This window comes from Eupeodes corollae, chromosome 1 (assembly GCF_945859685.1).
Source record: "Eupeodes corollae chromosome 1, idEupCoro1.1, whole genome shotgun sequence".
Classification (NCBI taxonomy): domain Eukaryota; kingdom Metazoa; phylum Arthropoda; class Insecta; order Diptera; family Syrphidae; genus Eupeodes; species Eupeodes corollae.
Genome location: NC_079147.1, coordinates 145,830,325 through 145,855,026, shown reverse-complemented (window position 1 = coordinate 145,855,026; position 24,702 = coordinate 145,830,325). Strand labels below are relative to the sequence as shown.

The window sequence follows — 24,702 nt, the reverse complement described above, 5'->3', positions numbered from 1 at the left end:
AAGTAAAAATTCGTCTATATTTTACGTGCGTGACCCCACCCCCTGATTAAAAATCTGGACCCGCTCTTGACTAACTAGAAATTGAAATATATGTTATACAGTGTGTTCTTTGAAACGTGTGTTTTCAATCTAGCTTTTCGCAATCAGCCCTTTTGACAGCTGTCACTTGATTTATGCTCAGTTTGGTTTGCCATTTAGAGCAAATATATAACCAAAATAATGGTTGGCTAGGAGCGATGCATTGAAGCAATCCATTTATTGAAGGAAACTTTTAGTTAGCGCATTGTATAGCGTAGTGGTGTGCCTGTGCTGAGGAGGATCTCACTTAAATAATTAAAACGCAGTCCGAAAGTTTAAAAGAAACGTAAAATGTACAGCTACAAATAAAATGTATACCGTTCAAAACAAAATAACAACCAAATTATTTCTTGACAGATATCAAAATGACTCATTTAAAAATTATGATTCGTCTCCTAATTCTCCAAAGCTCACAGCTGATATTCTGAGATCTGAGGAAGGATTTTGTAGAGTGGAACTTGTTTGTTTTTTATCTTGTAAGAAGCTAGAAACATTGTTTAATGTACCGAATTATTTAAATGTATTTTAAAGTTTCCATTTTATGTTTCCGCATATTTACTACGAATTACTGAAGAAACAATACATACACTTCGTGTCAAATGAATATGGACAACCTCTTCTCGTTTTTTATTTGACCGTATTTTTCAAACCCTTAAGTTTTTTGGAAAAAACCCAAAAGTGGCACAAATGAGATGATATGTTTTAAGTTTATATTGCAAAAGTAAATTTTAGTTTAAATTAATAAATACAAGTTTAATACCGGTTTTTCCGAAAAATAAAAAAATAAATAAATTGGGTGGCGCAACAGTCCGTTGAGAACTAGGGCCTAGTGACTTACACCTCTCAACCATTCCTGTGTGCGAGTAATGTTGTCAGGAATGGAGGGGACCTACAGTTTATTTGCCGAATCCGAACGGCTAATTTGAGAAAGCACTTTTTCATGACAAGAGTTATTCTTGGAGAATTTGTCAATTCCTCGTAAGAGGCAGTACCCGTGAAAAGACTTTAGATGGCATAGGTAGGGATCGAACCCAAGACCTCTGGCATGACAGTCCAACGCATTAACCATCATGTCACGGGTTTTTCCGAAGCAGACCATAAAAAGTACCTGTTTTTTGTGTCACAAAAATAGGAACAAGGTTTAAATTTAACATTAGCGTGTTTTAAATCAGATAAAAGGATACTCTGATTGTTTGGGAGGTAAATACGAGCATTAATTTTATAGAATGAAAAAGTATATGTTTAGGCAAGGGACTAAACAAGTCAGGAAATAGGCCTAATTCGAGAAGAAGGCAGAAGTTGGGGTAAATGCTAGCAGATCGACTTTTGCTACAGAAAGCAGGACTTATACGACACCAACAAATTAAGAAAAAAACAACACTGAATGCTTCACGCATACGAAAACGTCTTAATTTAGCAACAAATCACATCAAGTGGAATCAAACTTTTCCAATGAAAAAAAAAAAAAAATAATTCGGACGGGTCTGATGGATATAGCTACTATTTTTATGATTAAAGAAAAAGAAGAAATTTATCTTGAAAAAAGGCATGGAGGCACGGGGCCGTGGAGATGAATTTTCGAAGCTCTGAAATGACGGCAATCACTTACAAATCGATTCTGAAACGATCTTTTCCGCAGTTTTCAAAATTATTTGGTGGGCAAATATGGACTTTCCAACAAGATAAAGCACCAATTCATATCCCAAGGACAACAAAAGCTTGGATTCATAGGCAAAATGTGAACCTATTACCATGAAAACGTGTGGTTTTGACTTTCAAGATAAGTCTACAAAGGAGGACGACAATACCAAAAAACCGAAGGGATTATTGAAGCCATAAAACGGTCCTGGGTCCATCTGGCAGCACTCTATGAATCTATACACTACATGTTACTTGAAGTAATTCAGATATCAGGAGGCAGCACATTACTAAAAATTATTTTAATCCATTCAGTAAAACCATAAGTTACCTAAGGTTTTTTGTTATTTTTTTTTAATTTAAAGGATCTAAGAGATAAAAATTTAGATCTTGTCCCTAATTATTTGACACAAAAAAACAGGTACTTTTTATGACTTGTATTTATCAATTTAATCCAACATATTTTTTGCAATACAAACTTAATACATACCTCATTCATTCCACATCTGGGTTTTCCCATAAAACCTAGGGGTTTTAAAAATAACGTCAAATAAAGACGAAAAAAGCTTGTCCCTATCCATGTGACAAGTAGTGTATATACAAGAAAATATACCGAGCTATATAGAGTGTCATTCATTTTTTCGTATTCGCACTCAATGTTGGCTCTAAACTCTTCAAAAAAATAGTCTAGAACCGTTAAAGCACCTAAACAAGGTGGCCAATTTCTTGAGATAACAAACAAACCAACAAATTGTGAAAAAATCTAAATAAAATGTAATATAATGTCTGTACATCGTTGCACTTTCATGTTGTACAAAAAAAAATCCAACTTCTGCTGAAAGAAATGACTCTTATTTTTCTTACAAACTGGACGTTAGGAAACTTTAAATATAGGTATCCAGACTCTGGGCCGATTGCTATGATGAAAATAAAGGCGTAAGCTTTCTTTGGATAATCCTATAATTTTCTAGTAAAGGGTTGTTAAATTTAAAGGGCCGATTGATTTTGACTAAAAAAGCCATTGGTTCGTTGGCTTTGTGGCAAGTGGCACCGTACTGTTCACATCTATATCTCCCAGTTCGGGTCATAACAAAATCGTAATCATCTCACGATAGCGAACACTATTCACAGCAACTGCCTTAACGATCCCATTTTTGAAAAAATACGGCCCGACGATGTCGCACCCCACAACACGTTCCAAACAGTCACTCTTTGTGTGTGCGTTCGACAATTACTCTTAGATTATCATTCGCCCAAATGCGATAATTTTGCTTATAGAAGAATCCAATGGGCTAAAAATGTGCCTCATCACTGAAGATTATTTTCTTCAAAAATCGATCATCCACTGTTGCCATCTTACCACCACCATTCCGATTATTGACGACGTGACGGTTGGAATGATCAAGAGGCTTTAGTTTTTGAGTTCATTGAACCTTGGAAGAGTGTAAACGCAAGTCTAAATGCATAATGTTCACCAACAACGAGCGTGTACGTACCCGTTTCGTGATGGTTGGTGCGTTGGACTGTCATGCTAGATGTCTTGAGTTCAAACCATGCCTGTGCCAAATAATTAACAAATCCTCCAAGAGTAATTCTTTCCATGAAAAGTGCTGGCTCAAATTAGGCGTTTAGGCGTTAGTATTAAAAATTATAGATCCCCTACATCCTTTACTGCTTACTCGCACATAGGAATAGTTGAGAGTTGTGACTAGGCCCTAGTTCTTAACGGACTGTTGCGCTCCCTGATTCATTTTTTATTTTTATTTGTAAGCTGTTAGAGCATGTTTTCACATTTCCTACAGACCCAGACCAGGTCTGCTCAAATTTTACGATTAAATTGACTGAAAAAATCACAAAGTTTTTGATTTCAACGTCCAAAAGCTTGAATAACTTTAACGCATTGCTCGATTGTTTATCTGTTTTAATGGTTCAAAGTGAGTTGGTCTGAGAAATATCAAATGGAATGCCGACAAAAACTAACGTTTAGGTGTGGTTCACATTCAACATAGGCCCTTAGAATTTAACCATATTTAAAACAGCGTCAAACGTCTCAAATTGTCCCGCTTAAACCTTTACATTGGTCGCATTCACAAAGCTAGTGGTTACGTAGTCAAAATTCAACTAGCTTTGTGAATGTAAAACTACACTACAAAGCTAGTCAATCCTGGAACTGTCATATTATTGACAAATGCAAATATATAAAATAAGAAATATTTTTGTGTTTTTAAATTCAATAAAATTAAATTTAAGACACCATTTGGATGATTTATATTTGTATTTAATTACTGAACGATTTATTTCATTTTGTATTCGTGTGTCTTTACCGAGCAGCTGATTGTAAAAGGTCAAAATTATTCTACACTTTGTAGCCGAATTTTTTACACTACGTCGGAGAGGAAATTTTAACTACTTTTGTAGTTAGATTTAGCCAATCAGAATCCCTTGGCTAAGTAGCCACTAGCTTTGTGAACGATTTATAAAGTGGGTTCAAGTTTACCTCAGAAAATAAAACTGAGAATATGGTTGTCAGGGTAAGTTCATGCTCAGGAGAATCGTCTCAAGAATTAATGAACAACAAACATAGATAATAGTGATATATTTTTTTTCTAGCGGAGTTTTATTTAAAAATATTTTCAAACCCTTACTCAAATTATTTTATTTAATACTTGTTGCACAATAAAATATCACCACACTCTGAGTTATAATTAAACTTTCATTAATTTCTTCCCAAATATTAAAGGACATTCAACTTCTATTCACAAAAATTAACTTGCACTACAAAAACTTAGTCCTATTCCCAAATAAGAAACATTAAAGATCCCTAAAAAAATTACGCCATACAATTCTTATTGCAAACACAATCTTATCCACGAAGTCCACAATTTTAAGAACAGATTGGATTTTTTTTGTTTTAAATCCTCAAACTAAATCTCACTGACAATAGTTCACGTAGAAATTTAATTTATTTAATTAGCGCTCCGAGTTCGAGAGATTCCACTGTACTATGTTCATAATGTTTCGTTTCTAAAAAAACAACAAATAATATCTAGCATATTCATATGTGCTCGTTTGCTTGAATTTTATAATCACTCTTGGAACGATGACTTAAAAGAAACTTGAGGAACATTTATTTAAATGTTTATGCCAGTGCCCGTGCCTGTGCCTGTTCTTGTGCCCAGCAGCAGTAGTAGTTGTGGAATGAATTCATTTCAAATAATTTCATGGTAGAGCTGGCATGGTGGTGGCACCCATATGTGGATGCAACTGCAATCAGAGAAGACAGAGCTGTGTTGTTCTGGTCACTTATTCAAAATAGCATTCATTTAAATGTGGAATATCAATATCATACTGACTGCAAAAATTGGGAGGGATTTTATTGAGGTAATTTGAATCATTTCATGTGGAACAACAAGTTTTGTTGTATTAAGTAACTTTTTTGTTTTTGTTGATGTATTTTGTTTTAAGTGTAAAAAAATTAACTATATTATGATAAATGTTCATAATTATTTAAAAAAAAATGTTTTGTTTTTCTTTTCCATTGTAATACATATAAATTATTATAACCCTTTTCTGGTAAAATCATTGTTAAGTATTCTAATATTTTGCAGTCGAAGTGAAGTGGTAAAGAAAGTTTTCGCACTTAGAAATTACTTATAAAAAAATCTAATAATACCTTAAAAGGAATTAATAAGAATATAAAAATCGTGATTTATATTTCATTTTTACATTTACTTTAAACCTTATAATAAAGGCCAACAAGTTGACGCAAGGTAAAATAGGCGAGTTGAATTTATACATGGGTCATTGATTTTGTGGTTCATTAAGATTTCTTTAAGTTGTTCGTATTCAAAACTTGTTTATTTAAGTTCAACATTTTTAAAATTAGAGTTTTAAGGAAGGCTTATTTAAATAACAGAAGGTTTTCCAATAAGATGATTCATTTAAATATACAACAATGAGTATTTTTTTAAAAGGAATACAAATGATGGTAATATTGAGAAATTAATCAAAAGCAATCACACAGAAAAACAGAGTCGAAAGACTTAAGGCCTATAAGCATGTCTTCCTTTCTTTTTGAGACTTTCGAAAGACAAGTAGAAACGTATATTCAACAAAATCCAAATAATAATGCTCTTTCAAAGGCCCAACATGTTTGCATGAAAGGCAAATCTGTCAAAACAGCATTGAATTGAAAAATCAATTGAATTGAGAATTCTCCTTGGGTGCATTCTTAAGCAAAGAAGGGGCCTTAAACAACACAGCAGTGCTATTCTACAAGCCCTGAATTTCGTCCACCCAGAAACAATGTTGTCAAAGTGGATTGATGCTATGCTTCATACAAGATTTGTAAATGCAGAAATGGGTGACAGCAAGTCAAAAGTTACGACATGTAGAGGTACACCGAAAGGTTGGGTATTATTTCCATTGCTCTGGCTTCTAGTTGTTAATCAAATCCAAGGGGATTAGTTCCCCATGAATTGATTTAAGAACTAGTTTTATTCAAGAAAAGACGCAACATTCCAGTTATATATTAATGTAACTGTAACTTTTAATGAAGTTCCTTTAAAAATTACTGGTATGGCGAAATATCTTTAATTAATACCTGATTGGGAATTAAACTCGAAAGAAAAAACAAAAGAAAAGCCTAAGTTGCCATTTTCACCTGCAAAAGAATTTTTGGAAGAAGATGGGATAAGCCCCCAGAGCCATTCTTTGTATGTTCACAGCCATTGTAAGGCCATTATTGATAAACAATCCTTGAAAAGGCCACCAATGTTAAAAATATGGCAAAGATTTAGAGAATAGCATGTTAAGGTACTAGTAGTGACATGAGGACTTAATGAACTGCAGCCTTAAAGTGTGTGTCCATTTGAGAGTACTTCTGCTAGTTAACTCTCTAGAGCAACTCTCGGGAGACTGTCCATTTGAGAGCCAAATTTTAGAAATTTTGCTATCGCGAGCTCTCTGCTAGAATATTGAGAGTTTTCTTGCTTAAGGTACTCTCATTATCGTGCTAGCATATTATCAGTTGTTTTATTACGTAAGTTATCATGTATTCTTACAAGCGAAGGGTTTGAAACTGCTTTAATTATCGGTACTGTTCTTATAAAAGAATACAAACAAAAAAATTTGGGTCAAACTATGGGTCGTAACCAATTCGGGGCGGGGTCTGCTCCTTCAAGAGAGCTTCATATTAACGATCCACAACAAGTTCCAAATTTTTGCCGTTTGTCAGTTAGTGAAATTGAATTTTTCATACAAAACGTTGGGCCCATCATTTTTAAAAAAGATACCATATCAAGGGAAGCCATTCCAGTACGCGAGTGTATACTTCTAACACTTAGATTTTTAGCATCTGGTAAGCATATGAATCGCAAATCATTTTCGATTTGAATATAAAAATGAATATCACCTGGTTTCTTAAGTTATAAAGCGTTATTTTTATTTAGTTAATATTATGCTTGTTTTATTTCTATCGCGAAATGATTTATCCGTAGTTCTCCACAATAAATCAACAGACTCATAAAAATTGATTGGTTTCCTTCAATGTTTATTCTCGGCAGCTACTCGCAAAATACGAACTGTGTTGGTATTCCGCGTGCTTCTCTCGGATAGTAGTAAAAACATGTGTCCACTTGCGAGTGACTTTCAAAAAGATCGAATGTCGAGAGTAATTAGTCAACTCTCCGCGAGCTAGTCTCTAGACTATGTCCACTTGCGAGATCGCAAATGGACACCCACCTTTAGAGACATTTCTCTCGCTAGCTCCTCTTAATATATTTGTGAAAGAATTGGCGGACAACAGTACAAATACAAACAATATTTTAACGGGTCACAACTCATTGAGTACCTACATGAGCAGAGTGGATATAAGCTTCTCTGATTTACATAGAGGGTTCGAAACAGAGGTTCTATAGTTAACCAAATCCTAACCATATTCTGGCGAACACAATCTTTTTATCACGAATCTGTGATACTGTTTACAAATGAGATTCGTTCCTAAAAATGTAACACTCTTACAAACAACTTCTTTAAAAAGTTTAGGAATGCAAGAAAGTTGCAATGGACATGAAGTTTGTTATTTCCGCCTTTTCACCTTTCTTGAATATTCATTTAAAAAATTGCTTATTCCACTACATCGGTAAATTTTCCTATTTTAAGGGAAAGTTTGAATACATTACGTTCAATTTAAGCTTTTCTATACTTTTATAATTCAAGGCCGGCTAAGTAGTTATCATTCAACAGGGACAGAAGATCAATTACCGTAGTCTGTAGCACAGGGATAGTTTGCGAAAGGGAATATAAATTACCAAAAAATAGTTCATCAACTTATAAATGGCTATTAACAAATGACTCTCGAATATTAGGCCCCAAAGCGTTAAATATATCGGCAGTTTTATCTAAAGAAAGGTTATTGTAAGTGAAGTTGTTTTACAGATCTGATTAGAATTTAATTTGACAAGTTGCCAACATTTTTTAGAATACTCTTTAAAATTGGTGTCCATATCAGTGATATAACATAAAAATAAAAAATATAAAAGAGTTTTAATTCTTAGTCATAGTTTTGATGTAAGCTTTCCATGCCTTATTTTCTTTGTTTTGCAGTAAACGCAGTTCTTTCTAAAGTTGGCTAAAGTTTATATTTCATGATTTCTTTAAAGATAGATTTATTTTTCCAAATAATTCTTTAGGATTTTATTAAATATTGCCAATTTTAGAAATGGTTAAATCTTTAGACAACAACTGGAAATAAGCTCTTCTGAAGTACAAATAATATAAGCTATCATAGGAATCACTGTGTTCAGTAAAGGGGAATGGTAGATATTAATATAAGAGAACAGTAAAAAGAATTTTACCGAGAAAAGAAGAAGAAGAAGAAGAAGAAAAAAAGAAGAGAGAGAATCCTCAGGGCATGATTCATGACTATAAATGTCTGTATCGGAAAACCTTAATTTAAGCTAAGTTTGTGTCAAAATGAATACTTAGTTATTTACTTAAGGTGGCGCTACAGTCCTGTGTGAACTAGGGCCTCACTCAACAAACTTCTCCATTTAGCTCGGTCCCTAGCTAGATGTCTCCAGTTTCGCGCTCCAAGTTGGGTGAGGTCACCTTCCACTTGTGCGCGCCACCTGATCCGCGGTCTTCCTCTGCTGTCCTGTGGGTGCGGATTCGAAGACTTTCCGGGCCGGAGCATTGGTTTCCATGCGCCCTACGTGACCCAGCCATCTTAGTCGTTGGACTTTTACTCTTCTGGCTAAGTTTACGTCGCTGTACAGCCCGTACAGCTCGTCGTTCCATCTTCTCCTCCACTCCCCTTCGATGCATACGGGACCGTAGATCACACGAAGAACTTTTCTGTCGAAGCGACCCAAGGTGCTTTCATCCGCTTTTGTCATGGTCAATACTTCTGCACCGTATAGCAGGACGGGGATGATAAGGGTCTTATATAGCAACACTTTGGTCCCTAAAGAGAGAGGACTTTACCACTCAATTGCTTTCTAAGTCCAAAGAAACAGCGGTTAGCAAGAGTTATTCTTCGTTTGATCTCAGCGCTGGTGTTGTTTTCTGCGTTTATAGCGGAGCCTAGGTAGACGAAGTCCTTGACTACCTCAAAGTTACGTCTGTCGATGGTGACGTTTTTACCAAGACGTCGGTCTTGTGTGTCCTTTCTTGACGATAGCATGTACTTTGTTTTGCCCTCATTAACCGTTAAATTATTTTATTTTTATTTTTGCCGCCTCTGCCTCAATACTCACAAAAGCCCCATTGACATCACGCAGAGTTGTTCCGATTATGTGAATGTCATCAGCATATGCCAGTAATTGGAAAGACTTTTGAAAGATAGTGCCTCTAGTGTTGACGTGTGAGCTCTGCACTATTCTTTCAAGCACGATGTTAAAAAAATCGCATGACAGCGCATCACCTTGTCTAAAGCCTTTTTTGACATCAAAAGGTTCTGTTAAGTTGTTTCCAACCTTTATGGAGCAGCGTGAATTCTCCATGGTCATCCTGCACAAACGGATGAGTTTGGCAGGGATGCCAAAACTAGACATGGCTCTATACAGCTTTTACCTGTAGATGCTGTCATATGCGGCCTTGAAATCGATGAAAAGATGGTGGGTGTCGATTTGGTGTTCTTGAGTTTTTTCCAGGATCTGCCGTAATGTGAATATTTGATCAACTGTGGACTTTCCTGGTCTAAAACCACACTGATAAAGACCTATCAGGTTGTTGACTATGGGCTTTAGACGTTCACATATTACTGCAGAGAAGATTTTATAGGCGGTGTTAAGTAGACTTATTCCTCTATAGTTGGTGCAGTTTAGAGGGCCTCCTTTTTTCAGGATCGGGCAAACAATACTGAGGTTCCATTCATCGGGCATGCTTTCTTCCGACCATATCTTACAGATAAGTTGGTGCATGCTTTAAAGAGCGGCTTTATTAGACTTCAACTTAGATATGGAAATCTTTACTTCGTCTAAGTCGGGAGGACGGGATTGCAGGCTTTCGTCGTCTATATTGAATGGATCATCCTGCCTGACAGCGGAATTCAGTTCTTCGTCGCCGTTATACAGTCTGCAGAAGTGGTCCTTCCATATCCTCAGCATTGACTGCGGTTCCACTATGATGTTTCCACTTTGGTCTTTGCAGCCTTCGGTTCAGGTTTTTGTACCTGTGAATTTCGTTTCACCTGTTCATAAAACTTTCGAACCTCATTCCTGTTTTTATACCTCTCAACATCTTCGACCGCACGCTTCTCATGCTCTCTCTTTTTCCTTCTGAGAAGTTGGCGTTCCTCTCGCCTTTTCTGCTCATAGAAGTCACGAGCAGCTTTCGTCCTTTTATGCAGCGCCGCTTTGCGTGCCTGTTGTTTGGCTGCATTTGTTGTTGGTGGCTGTTTGAAACCCAGCACATCATAGGCGGCTTCTCTGATTGCATATTGGCAATGTTGCCACTGGTTTTCGATACATTGTGTTGGCGGCAGAGAACTTCGAGAGAGGTTGCTTGTAACTCGGTCGGAAAAGGATTTGTCGATCTCTGGCGATTGTAGCCGTTCGACGTTGTACCTTCTCCCAGCACCTCCCTGTTTTGCCTTGGGTCTGGAAATCCGAAGTGCTACCTTGGCTACAACGAGGTAGTGGCCGGGTCGATGTAAGCTCCTCGGAAAGTTCGTACATCCATAATGCTGGAAGCGTGACTGGCGTCGATCGCAATATGGTCAATCTGGTTGACGGTAGATTGATCTGGAGAAGTCCAAGTTCCTTTGTGGATGTTGAGGTGTGGAAAACGCGTACTGGCTACCATGACGTTTCGCCCCGCAGCAAAATCTATGAGCCTGAATCCATTGTCGGAAGTGTTGTCGTGCAGGCTTCCTGATTATTCCACCAAAGATGTCTTCCCTTCCTAGCTTGGCATTAAAATCGCCCAGGACTATTTTAATATCTTAGCTAGGGCACTGCTCATATGTTTTGTCTAGGAGATCGAAGAACATATCTTTGGTGTTATCGTCTTTCTCTTCTGTGGGGGCGTGCGCGCATATCAGGCTAATGTTGCTGAATTTAGTCTTGATGCGTATGGTCATGAGGCGCTAATTGATACACCTATAGCTCAAGACTTCTTGCCTAAGTCTGGCTGCAATGACGAAGCCGCATCCAAATAAGCGCTGTTGGTTTTCGTGGTAGCAGCCACCATAGTAAATATCGCAGTTTTTCATCCTCTTTTTGCTCGGCCCATCCCATCGTATTTCCTGAATGGCGGTGATATCTGCTTTATATCGTTCTAGGGCCTCCGCTAATTCTTCGGCCGCACGTGGTCTGTTAAAGGACCTAACATTCCACGTTATTATCCGAAGTTCGTTGTCCTTTATTCGTTTGCGTTGGTTGTCAACAGTAAATCCGTCCGTATCCGAGACTTGTTGGTCACCCCGACGCACAACCCCCAACCTGGAGGGCCAGATCCTAAGTATAACTCCAAGGATGGGGAGCCGGATAAAACCGCCTGTAAGGACCTGGGCTCCAAATAAGTCGAAGGAGCCCTATAAGGTGTTCACTAAGTAGTTCAACCTTACTGGAACTGTAGACGCCACCGTTGATTCCATCTCGGGAATTCCTCCGCTGCCGTCTGGATAAGGAGAGGTGCCTTAGTGGAAACACCTCTTCCCACCTCTCTCGTTTGCTGCCCCCAACAACTTTCCACTGGGGTTGGAACCCCATCTCCAGTTGACGTAGTAGGCCGCCGATGTTCACCACGAAGAGGTGAGAGTAGGAGTTGATAGACAGAGGTTGGTTTTGAGAAAAACCTGTGGACGCTTGTGTCCTCTTGAATGCACATGTCTACCATTTGAACGTCAAAACGAATACGTCATGTAGAAATGATTGAGAGTTGAGAAAGATGTCAGCAGTCTTACTACGAAGTCCCCTTACCTTTTAAGGACAGCTTGTTTTTTATTATGTATAAATTCTATGACTAAAAAAGCATCTGGGGGCCAAATATAAGATTTACGAATAGAATCGCAAAACTAATCTAAAAGGGGGACGAAGCTATTTGGCTTACTGATTTTGGTGCACCTAATAGATGAGCTACAAGGTATGCTTCTTTTTTAGACTTTTTCTTTGGTGTGTTATTGACACTAGAGCTTGATTGCACAAGGACCTAAAACTTTAAGTTCAACCAGTTATCGCAGTTATCGCAAATAACCTTATTTTGTCTTTTAAATCATTATAATATTTAACAATTTTAAAATGTTTGCAAAATTGCAAAACATTTTGTGTTTCAAATGATTTTAAAATTGCTACCTTTTTGTGTTTCCAATAATAATTTCGAAGTTTTATATTTTAAATCATTTTAAAATTATGTTATTTACATTGTTTTTTTTTTTCTTAGTACTAATATAAACAATTATTAAAATTTTATATTATACAAGAAAGACTATACCTATCTTATAAAACTTGTGAAGAATTGACTGCTAAATAAATTTGCCACCAAAAATAGATTGAGCACAAAATAAAAGACTAAAATGTGAATTTAAAGTATTGCTCTTAAAAATTACCTTGAAGCTTTATTTAGAAAAATATCCATGAAAAGTCCTAAATAGTTCTGCAGGTTTTAGTCTTATCTCGAATTCTACTACGGATAAAGTTTTTCTTACTTTTTACTGAGGAGTAAAATAATGAACAAATTAACATATTTCTTATTTTTTTTTTTAAAGTTCTTAATTTGTCTTTGCAGTGAAATTCAACCGATTTAAGGCAGATTGAGATTGATACTCAAATCATGTCGCCCCAATGTGAACCTGCATCATAACCAAAAGAGATATTTCCATTAACAAAACACTGTTAGAAGCTGATTGCTCAACTAGGATTAGTACAACACACATTATTACCAAAATGATGCAAATGGAACATCATTCTTCGGGCAATCACCATGCACGCCCACTTTGCTTGGCTGGTCCCGAACGGGAGCCTGTTAATTTTTTGGTAAACTTAGTTGGAGCACCACCTGAAGTTGAGCAACTAGTTGAACATATTAAACTAGTTGCTGAACAATTTCTCTATCACTGGAAAACTTTTCCAATTTGTAAGTAGCGACAAGTATATAGACGGACACCTACCACGACTCGATTTTCCTCTTAATACGAGTATACTTATTAATATTTATTTGGAACTTTGAAAACAGCTCTTCCCCAACCTCTGGCAGCAACATCATATACCCAAGCAACTGGCAATCAAGTAACTAATCGAAAAAAAAGTCCAATTAACCTACGAGATTTATTTATTTCGCCGCCATTTGATGAGTTAGATGCAGTCGCTTCAGACGGTACGGGTGAACCAAGGCGTTTGACCAATTCACAACTTAAAGCCTTACGAGAACGCGGGTATGTTTTTCTTTCTTTCGTTTTTTATTCAAAATTTCACAGCTCTATTTTATTTTTAAAGAAACTTCTTTGTTTTTGTGAATTATTTTGCCCTTTCGATTTTTCTTTCTGTTTTGGTTTTGATTTGGGTGTGATTATCATGATCATGAATTTATTTTGCAAACAATGCGGATATGTTAATTAAGCAAACAATATTTGTTTCTCTTTTTTTTTTTCTTTAATTATACTTTATATACAAAACATACTTGCATATATAAAATATGTATGTGTGTGTAGGTATATATGCGCCTACTCATATTCTCTTCGTTTATGCGAAGACAAAAATGAGTTGCTTTTGATGAGGAGTTGGATTATTATTTTTGTTTTTTTTTTTGTCTGTTCTTTTTACAAAAGACAAGGGTACTTAATTGTTTACAGTTTGTGCACTTGACAAACTATAAAAATCATTATTGCATTTATTTCACTTTACTTCACTTACTCATTCATAAATAAAGATTATTGTACACATTAACCTTGATGCTAACATATTTGATTAAATCTTATTTGCTTTCTTACTGCAAATTTGTTTACTATGTTAATATTAAGGAGGACATTGAAAAACTGAAGTTTTCGAAATATTTAAAGTGGTAGGAAGTACATTGTCATTAAGTTTTAAATTTCGGAAGTCAGGCTTAATAAAACACACGCAGGGATATGTTTTTGATTTGATATCACAGCCGTAACTTGAGTGTTGATTTTAAGGATTATTTGTGTTGACACGGTCCTTGTGTTGAACCAGAGAAAAAAAATAAACGGTGTTAAATCCCACGATTTTATTGGCCAATTGCAGTTGCCAATACGTGAAATTGCACAAGCAGGAAACTTTTCAAGTCAAAGAGCTATAATTGGTCTTGTTATGTGACTTATTGCTCCGGCTTGATGGAAACACATATCATCCTAGCCATAATAGTCGATCCTCAGCAAAAAAGGAGGTATTCAATTGCTACAAACGCCGCGCCTGGAAATCGACAAATTTGAATCATTAGCAAGACTGCTGTAAGAGCAGCTATGTTCTCGATGATTGACAGATATAACGATTTTCACAATTTTACCGATTTTGTATGCGTCAGTCGATCGATTATAAACATTATCATCGTGTAGTGCGCGAAGAGTTTCTACGTCTGAATCAACACTTTTGTAGTAATAAGTTTTAATAATTGTTATTCGATTATGAAACGATTTATCATGTAAATGATTCCACTAATATGTTGACACATTTTAAGTGTACAGCTGAGTTCGACAGCTCCGCACATACATTTAAGAAGTAGAGATACGGCTCCTCAGAAACTAAGACTATTGAAATGGTCTCCATCCTTCGACTTACTGCTCTCATTGATGCTTGATGTTTGTGAATGGCTATGAAGTATTGAAAACTATTTAAAATTAAAGTATATATTAGATAAAGAAACCTACCTTGAGTAGGGCTCTAACCCCTAATTAGGTAGCCAAAGCATAACATTTCGTACGCATGTGGTTCTTGTTTTTCATATCAGTATATCAAATATTCATCTCTGACAACATTACTCGCACACAGAAATGGTTGAGAGTTGTAAGTCACTAGGCCCTGGTTCGTCATGGACTCTTGCGCCACCTAATTTATTTATTTATTTATTTTTATATCAAATATCAGTCAAAATTAAAAACAACTCTAACAAAACTAAAGGCACTTGTAAAGAAAATCAAAGCTGATTAAAAAAAAAACTATAAAGGCAAATAAAAGAAAGCGTTATTCGCAAACGTTCTTATAAGACGAATCTACTTCTACTGAAAGATCTTGACATACACAAAACCTCATATAGTATTACTTTTGTACTGAGGCGGTGTTCTTCAACTCTTGAAGAACTAATGCGTAAGCTTTGTCAACTTTCCTGTTCTACATGTTTCTTTCCAAGCTGATGGAAAACAGCATTTGTCCAGGAAAATCCTCTTCCCCCTCTAACTTACGTCGATTCTATCCAAAGTCATTAAAACGCTAATAAATTTGCAGCTTAAAAAAAATCTTTTGAAGAATTAAAGTTTCTTAATGAACAACATTATCTTCCATCCAACTGGTGAACCTTTGTTCATCTCACCGAACATTGAAACAAATCTTAACATCGTTTTGGGAAAAGTAAGATTATTCCATTTGATTTCATATTTCAAAGGCATTTGATAGAGTTTGGCATCAAGTTCTGTTATCGAAAATACGTGCTTTTGGTATTGATGATTCTATTCCTCATTTTATTAGAAAGTACTTTACTAACCGTTCAACACAAGTTCTATTACATGGTTTTAAGTCGAAATTTATAAAAAAATGCTGGTGTTCCCCAGGGCTCTGTTTTCTCTTTTCCTTATACTAATAAACGATCTCTTGTCTGCTGCTTTTAATTCATTAAATTGTTTCGCTGACGACAGTACTTTAAGCTTTTCATATAAGTTTCTAGATTCACATGTGGAACTTTAACGGCATTGTCCAATGAGAAAATATTGACCGTGTAGAATTGTATGCTTAAAAAACTCTTTGTTGTCTCTGTCTTTAAAGCATAACCAAACCCTCAAGTCGTTATCCGTGAGCGGCACTTACATCAACAAACTATTAAATTTTCAGCACTCGGTATTCAGTACTGATAACCTTTTATTGAATGATCACAAATTCGACATTGTCAAAAATTCTGCAAGGTGCTTAGGATTTCTCAGACGATGAAAAAATTCGTCTACTTTTTGGCTCTAATTTACAAGGCATTTATTCCTCGCATAGTTATCCCTGAAACAAGTTTAAGTTTTTTGGATAGAAACAAACAAAGAGCTTTAAAAATTTAATTCAATAGAACTATAACCAAAACATTTACCTCGCTTGAACATCGTCACAATGTTTCATACCTTATGTTCTTTTGTACAAACAATGTACTGTCGAATTAGCCAGTTGCATTAACCAAGGCCCCCACCCGCCCTGAAACAATTCAGCCCTAATACCCGCACTTCCAGGAATGCTCTTCGGCTCAACCCTGAGTTTTAGTTTTGGACGTACAGTCAAGTATAGAGATCCTTGGCCCTATTCCTCCGCAGTGCATTCTTCCTGGGAACCTTTGTGGATGTAGATTTTATCGGAAGACATTTTACAGGATTTCGATGACGCATTGTGATGAATATAAATTTCAAGCAAAGGTGTGCAAATTGACCGATTTTTCGACAATGCGGTGTAGTTTCGATTATTTGTTCTAAAATAAACAAAATTTGTTGATGAAAAGCAATTATTTTAATATATGCGTTTATAAAAATTGTAATAAAATGTATCGATTTTTAATTCAAAACTATCGAAAAAACTACATTTGGACGCCGAATCCAACGAGCTAAGGACACGAAATAAAAAAAAAGAGGAGATAATTGAGAAACAAAAGCAATATACGCGAACTATCTGACGCGGCCTAAGTAAACTTGTCTTCTAATCTTAGTTTTTATCTTCCAATTGTATTACAAATTTAGGACAAACGTAATTGAAAAAATTGTTTATTAATCAGTTTTCAATTTATTGAGTTAATTTTATATTAATAATATTAACTACATCAATTAGAATTAAAAGGAGTATTTTAAAAGTAAACAAATATGTTAAGCAACTTATAAGGTTTGTTGTGTACAGTAACATCACCCCACAGTTTCCGCTTCTTCTTGAACTAATTTCTGTTCTCTTTCTGTTTTATCACTCATTATTATTCTATCATCCATCATTTAATCTAAAACAAAAAAATACAAAATAAAAATAAAAATTAAAAATGAGATTAAACCAAAAAACGAAACAAATGCATATAAAAAATATTTCTGTAAAGCTTGCAAAAGGATAAATACGGAAAACCGAAGAAATTAACTTTGGAACAATTGGAAACAATTCGAAATAATGGGTAAATAACGAATACAAAAAAAAACACATACAAAATTGGAGCACTACTTCTTGGTGTCTTGGCAAAGACTTAGCTTCTGTGAAACAAGAGAATGAATTAAAATAAAAAACAAAAAGTTTCAATATTTAGTTGTCGTATTAGATGTTATTTTTGTTTTGATTGAGTTTTTACATAACATACATTTTTTTGTACAAATTAAATGTATTTTTAATACAGTTTCAAATTTTTTTAATCGTTCACAAGCTCCCAATTTAGTTTACACACATACATACACTATTTGAGATACATAATTGTTGTTTTCGTTTTTACGGTTTCTGTTTATTTAAAGTGAATTTTAATGGTGTATCTAATCTTAAGCTGTTTGTATTACATAATAATGATGTCCCTATTTACCTATATTCTGGTTATCACAAACCCTTATGTCTGTCTCCCCCCATCTAGAATGCATGATTCTTAAACACAATTCTTTTTTTATTAACGACGAGGATTTATTTGATTTGTAGGATATTTATAAGAAGTAACGGGTTGGTGGCTTCTGATAATTGAAGATTGGGCCTAAACAAACATTTTTGTTGACTTGTTTGTGATGTAGTTATTTTTTTTTCCAGTTTTAACCAACATTTTATAAGACTATTGATTGATCAATAAAATATCGTTTTATAGATGATAAGAGCTTGTTTGACTTAGAACATTCAAGTTCATTGTCAGATCCTCATTTCATTTAACAATCAGTACATAAGTTGATAATTTACTCGTACCATTGATTGTTTGGGATACCAAAGTTTTGTTTTTAGCTTACTAATAAAACATTTATTCCATAAATATTAAATTACATAATAATATATTTGTACATAAAAACACTTACGATTCGTTTTGACACTAGGATGGCTCCAAATCTATCTAGTCGTGCCTTAAGATCTGTTTCAAAAACAAAACACCATAAGATAAGAATTATAAGATATTTTGTTTTAATTGCTTTTTCATTTATTTAGCCATATTATAGGTTTAATTAAAAAAAAATGTTTCACAAAAAATGTCCGACGTCAGCCTTTGACCGAAAACCCTTTGACCTTTAACTTTTAATAGTCCAAGCGTAAACAAATGATCTGTTGAGCGTCAATAGATGAATTTGGTGATACATATTTAATTCTCTGCACATTAGGTTTATGTTTATTTTTATTTTTATCTTTATCTTTATTTTTTTTATTTGTATTCATACTAAACACAATATTTGTAGTATTATCGATTCTTATTCCCTAAATCATTCGAAACTCGAGTACTTGAGTCTCTTGAACAATACAAAAAAAGTTTTATAAAAATGCCAAGTAATATTTGTCTGTCTAAAACATTTTCATCTCTCAAGCACCACACACCGCCTCGTCGTGCGTCGCAATGTAAACAAAGTAAACAATAATAATAAAAAAAGAGATATCTGCATGAAAGTTCTTTGTATTGGATCTTACTTACTTGCTTAAGGTGGCACTACAGTCCGGAGCGGACCTGGGCCTCAACCAACATGCGTCTCCAGCCAGCTCGGTCCCTAGCTAGCTCTCTCCAGTTCCGCACGCCAAGTTGGTTGAGGTCTTCTCCCACCTGAGTGCGCCACCTGAGTCGCGGTCTTCCTCTACTGCGCCGTCCGTCGGGATTGGATTCGAAGACCTTCCGGGCTGGAGCTCTACATGACCCAGCCATCTAAGCCCTTGGACTTTAATTCTGCTAATTAGGTCAGTGTCGCTGTGCGGTTCGCCGCTATATCTTCTCCATCTATGCGTACGAGACCAAAAATCAGCCGAAGAATTTTTCTCTCGGAGCATTCTAAGACGTTCTCATCTTTCTTTAACAGGCTCCAGGCCTCAGCGCCATAAAGGAGAACCGGGATGATGAGTGTCTTATAGATTTGATTTTGGATGTTCGAGAGAGGACTTTACTTCTCAACTGCCTTCTAAGCCCAAAAAAGCAGCGTTTTGAACCCATCTTCTTCACTTCCGTCGCAATGCTCAAAAACGCTCCACTGACATCACGATTTGAACTTTCAATTATGTCAATATCATCTGCGTATCCGAGTTATTGGATGGACCTTTGGAAGATTGTGCCTTGCAGAATTCTTTCCAGAACGATATTAAAGAAGTCGCATGACAGTGCATCGCCTTGTCTAAAACCTTTTATGGCATCAAATGCATCGGTGAGATCTTTTCCGACCTTGATAGAGCAGCATGCATTCTCCATGTTCATTCTGCACAAACGGATAAATTTGACATGGATGCCAAAACTAGACATTGCTCTGTAGAGCTCTTCCCTATGGATGCTGTCGTACGCGGCTTTAAAATCGATAAAGAGATGGTGGGTATCGATTTGAAGCTCATGGGTTTTTTCCAAGATCTGCCGTAGTTTGAATATTTGGGTTCTAGTGGACTTTCCTGGTCTGAAGGACCTATCAGGCTTCAGACGTTCACATAATACGGCGGAAAGGATCTCATATGCAATATTAAGGAGACTGATGCCTCTGTAGTTGGCGCAATTTAGAGCGTCTCCTTTTTTATGTATCGGTCAAACTATGTATTGGATCTACATTGTTTTATTTTCGGAGGATAAACAAACGCATATTGTAAGATACCACGTTTCACGGGCACAAAAATAATTAATTCCCGAGAAAAAAAGGACATTGAAATAGGTTGGTGAATTTTCGAGATAAGTTATTCCTTTCCTTCTTTCTGAAAAATGTCTTTTCTCTCTCGAGAATTAATTCTCTTTTGAGCTCGTGTAACCTGGTACATAGTCAATGATCTAGTGAAATAGCAAGTTTCGTTACTGCTCGTAAATAATATAACTATAATTCCTTATTACTCTTACTTATACTCTTTAATATTACTATTAAATATACTTCTTAATATTACGTATTACTCTTTAGCCCAATTTTTAAAGTACAACAAAAACATTTGTATGTGCACTGCAGAAATAGGGAAAGCTGAATGCGTCTAGATATTTCCTCTTGAGTGATAGTAAAATGTAAAAAAATCTCAGTATTCGATATTTTTGAGTTTAGATTTTAAGACAACCTTCACATTAGAAATCCAAAATAGAAAATCACTCCTTCAGTGAAAAATAAGCCAAGGAATAATGTTGTTCCACTGAGCGCTCAGTTAAATGACCATTTTGTTATTTTTACTTTATTAAACACACATCACGTTAGAATGAGATCTCTCCCACCACAGGTTAATTAAACTCCTAATTTAAGAAACACAAATTAAGAACAAATCTGTATCACCGTATTGCTAACTACCATATAATCAATAAAAAAATAGGTGACGGTATAAAACAGTTATATTTAACTAACAGGTCCGAGAAGGAAGTTTTACCCAAGTAACAACTGAATTTACAGGAATCCTACAGGAAGCTGTCGAAGCAAGTTTCAATATTTAAGTGCGACCAACAAACCACTTTTGTAGACGTATAAGCTTGAAAGAATACAAAAAAACAAACAAAAAGACTTTTAAATGTTGCCAAAAGCAGTAGAGTAGATTAGATAGCGACTCTGACTCTTTCAAGTCAAGTCAAAGAAAATATTGTGACGAACCAATAAGTCAACGGGACTTAGAAAAATTCTAGCTAATAAATCTATGACAATGGAAATAGACAGAATCATGTCGATCAAGTGTAAAGCTATTGCTAAGTACTAACTTCACGGACTGAAAGCACTTAAATATCGAGTCAGAGTCAAAAACTTACTCCTAAAACTTATTTTTGACTAGTATGATAATGTTAGATAGGATAAAATAAGTTCCTTTTTTAAATTGAAATCGCCAGGTCCTGACGGCATCTTCTCTATGATGTTTTCAACATACAAGACAGTGCTGTTATAAAAGTCCCCAAAGATGTCCACATAGTTAAATCCATTATAAAATGGGTCATGTGTATGTTAAAATATAGACGTATCAACAGGAAACTACTTGGTATAGAGATAAAAGTATCATCTTCCAGAGGAACGCCTCAAGGAGACGTAATTTATCCATTCCTTTAGATCCTTTTCATCAATGCCTATGATGTGGCTCTACTAGCGACAGCGCACTTCATAGCCACTGTTAGCGAAAAATTGAACAAAGATTTGCACCAGGGCAACAAACTGCGGTTTGACTATTAGAAATAGGAAGAAAGAACCCCACTTAAATTATCAGATAAAGCAAAGGACCTAGAAATAAGCCTAGATAAAAAGCTGAACTGGGGTCCAAATACACTAGAGGATTTTGAAAGGTTTTGACCACATTTAACACATGCAATATCATCTCCAGCAGAAACTGGTATAGTGGGATGCGTTAGAGAAAACTTCATATCTGAAAATCCTCACAAGAATATAGAAAATGGCATGTATAGGTATAACAGAACCATTGGGGATCACTCCTACAGTAGAAAAGGAAACCATACTGAATATTTTACCTCTGGGCTTACATAAATGCGGCGTTTCAGCCACAAGCGGACAAGCTTAGATTCTACAGGATTACATAGGGAACAATGTGAGCACATACTAAATGATACCTTTTCTACACTTCGACAGAAGTGTTCGTTCCCCTCAAAGGAACGAATGTGACAATAGACCCATTCTTTGAATTAAAACACATTTTTGGTAACACTACATCCCAAGAAAACTATGAAAGACGGAAATGCCTTGAAACCTGTTCCACGGGCAAGAAACTATGTCCCAAATTCTCGTTCGATCATACATCTAAACAAAAAAAATGACTACTGCTTGTAAGCATAATAAAAGCTTACAACCTCTCAATAGTCAACATTATGAGCAAATAGACGTGTTGATAGTCTCGCCCAGCTGATTTTAAATCTGAATCTCGCCATAAAAGTAAACCGTTAAAATAAAAATTATATTATTGGTAAATAAGATATTCCTGGAAGCAGTCTATTAAGTTTCATCAAAGCCTGGTCCAATTTCTATAAACCTTTATTTCTTATTCCTGTGAATCCTTTAAAGGTTTAGCTTTAGGAAAATGATTAGAAATGTATTAAAATATTTAATGGTCACCCTGTTTTAAACCAGTTCAAAGAATTTAGATCACAAAATTACTTTTACTGCATTGCATGCCATCAGATCCAGGAGAAAAAATCATATTTTTCCTCGAGCAAACAAATTAATTAAAAAAAAGAAAAATTATAATCTGTAAGTTTTACAGGAATGTAAAAATGTTTCTCGACTGTAATCAGAAAGCAATATGAACTCCCATTTTCTATTAATTTTTAAATCGCACGCAAAATGTTTAAATCAGATAGAAATCTATAGTTGCATGTTAACCTAACCTAAATTAAGCATAATAATATTTGAAAAAAAAACATACATAATTTTAAGATTTTGTTTTTCTTGAAATAATAACTCATATTTTTGTATATACATATATAACAGAGAGTTCGATGTGCCCAGTTTGAATTTTCCTGGACAAGTACACAAGTGGCGTTTGTCATTGCTCCTACAAAAAGGAACATATCGTGCACATGATTCGTTTCTTAGTGATTTAGCTCTGGCAGCTCGATTTGTGGTGGTTACGGCACGAGGTCGATTGCTATCGCATTTTTTCTCCCTTGCACATGCAGTTCGTGCCCTATTCCATGGACTTGTCAACCTTCTGGATATGGCTGTGGGTGGGTATTATTGAAAATAGAAAGTTGTTTTGTGTTTTGTAATTGCATAACTAAACAAAATATAAACTCTTAGGTGTTCCATCGTTATTGGCTCATGACCTAGACTATAAGATCCAAGAGGAACGATGTCGCTTCTTAGTTGCGGAACTTGTATGTCGGGTGAGTTATATTCTTCATATTGCAGTGACAATATATGAGTTGTTTTGTTTGTTTAATTTTTCAGCCAGAGTTTGAGGATTGTCTGTATTCGCTTTGCTCCTTTGTTCGGAAACAAATGCGGCGGGCGATTGTCGAGAAAATTGACGTGAAAAACTGTGAAACCGCCCAACCAGTTCCGTATCTGTTTCTGACACCAAAGGGGCAAGAGATTGACTTGAGACTCTTCTCACGTGATATCATGCGCAAGGCGCTGCCCATTCTCGTCGGAATACTAGAGCGTGAAACTAGGGGCTGGTTTTTACATTTTCGCGAGCGACTTATCGCCGAATTGAGAGAGAAGAAGCTTACTGATAAAGAAATTGAAGAGGTGAACTTAAATGATACAAAAAATTGTTCTATATTAATTTATGATGATGATGATTATAGGAAGTAAACGATGCCGTCATGAAAGAATACCTTCAGAGAGTTTACACTTCGATTCTGTCTAACACACAACTAGCAGAGTTTGGTGATGGAATACCTCGTTTGCTTGTCCAGCAAGCTCAGTCAGTAGTTATCATGCATAAAGCTGTAGATAAAGTCCAAAAAGAATTGAAGCGATCACGTGAAGATCACCAAAAGTGTCTAACCAACGATCATTCAGTCCTGTCGCGTATAGCTCCCTGGTTGCGATCGAAGTTGAGAGCAGCCGAAGCTACAAAACTATATAAATCCACCTGGGCTGCCCACGAAGAAGCTCTACGTATGTGTAGCAAGCATGACCTCAGCCAAACATCTTACTTTCTAAATCGTGACATGGCATTCATGAAAGAACGCGAACCAGTGCTTCTGAAGGAGTTGAAAAACGCAAAGACTCCAACACGAACATTCCATTGGACTGTGCGTATATGGTCACCGAGTTCTTGGATAGTTCAGCGAGAGTTTCAGGGACAGTCGGAGATTATACCGACTGTGATAAGCCAACAAGCCACGTCAATAGTTACTCCTCGCTCCGATCCAAGTCAACCGGTGTTCATGGTAGAAAAGGAGAAAACGCGTACTACAAGTACGCGATGGCCATTTTGGCGAATTGTAAATTTAGTGCAAAGATCATGGACTTGGACATGGAATGTGATATTTTTCTTAGGCATTTTTGTGCCATGGTTTAGTCCGATAGGTCTGCGAGCGTTGTGTTGTATGGAGCCGTTTATGTCAGATCTCGAGCTGTCTCAAATCAATGGAACTTTATTTCCAAAGAAGAGTAGTATGACACTGACGCTGGCGTCGAGGTTAATTGATTTATGGCGTAATGTTTCGAAATCTAGAACTCACTTTGAAACCGAACCAGACACAGGTTAATAACAAAAAAAAAAAAACTACCTCTTTTTATAAACCCTACTTTTTATTTTTACAATTTTT

The 24,702-nt window shown here is 35.8% G+C and overlaps 1 protein-coding gene across 3 annotated transcripts in view; it reads left to right on the top strand.

The window, feature by feature from the left end:
* The window catches only part of LOC129954019 (uncharacterized), a 35,961-nt gene that overhangs the window by 4,221 nt on the left and 7,038 nt on the right, over positions 1–24,702 (top strand). For 2 of the 3 annotated variants that reach the window (XM_056067611.1, XM_056067612.1), the window contains 7 exons: positions 12,946–13,293; positions 13,393–13,591; positions 17,434–17,505; positions 22,910–23,145; positions 23,219–23,304; positions 23,369–23,671; positions 23,731–24,637. In XM_056067611.1, coding sequence (XP_055923586.1) covers positions 13,104–13,293; positions 13,393–13,591; positions 17,434–17,505; positions 22,910–23,145; positions 23,219–23,304; positions 23,369–23,671; positions 23,731–24,637 — 1,993 coding nt within the window. In that variant the 5' untranslated portion in view covers positions 12,946–13,103. The remainder of the gene's footprint in view (positions 1–12,945; positions 13,294–13,392; positions 13,592–17,433; positions 17,506–22,909; positions 23,146–23,218; positions 23,305–23,368; positions 23,672–23,730; positions 24,638–24,702) is intronic. The other variant, XM_056067613.1, reaches the window with a different exon arrangement.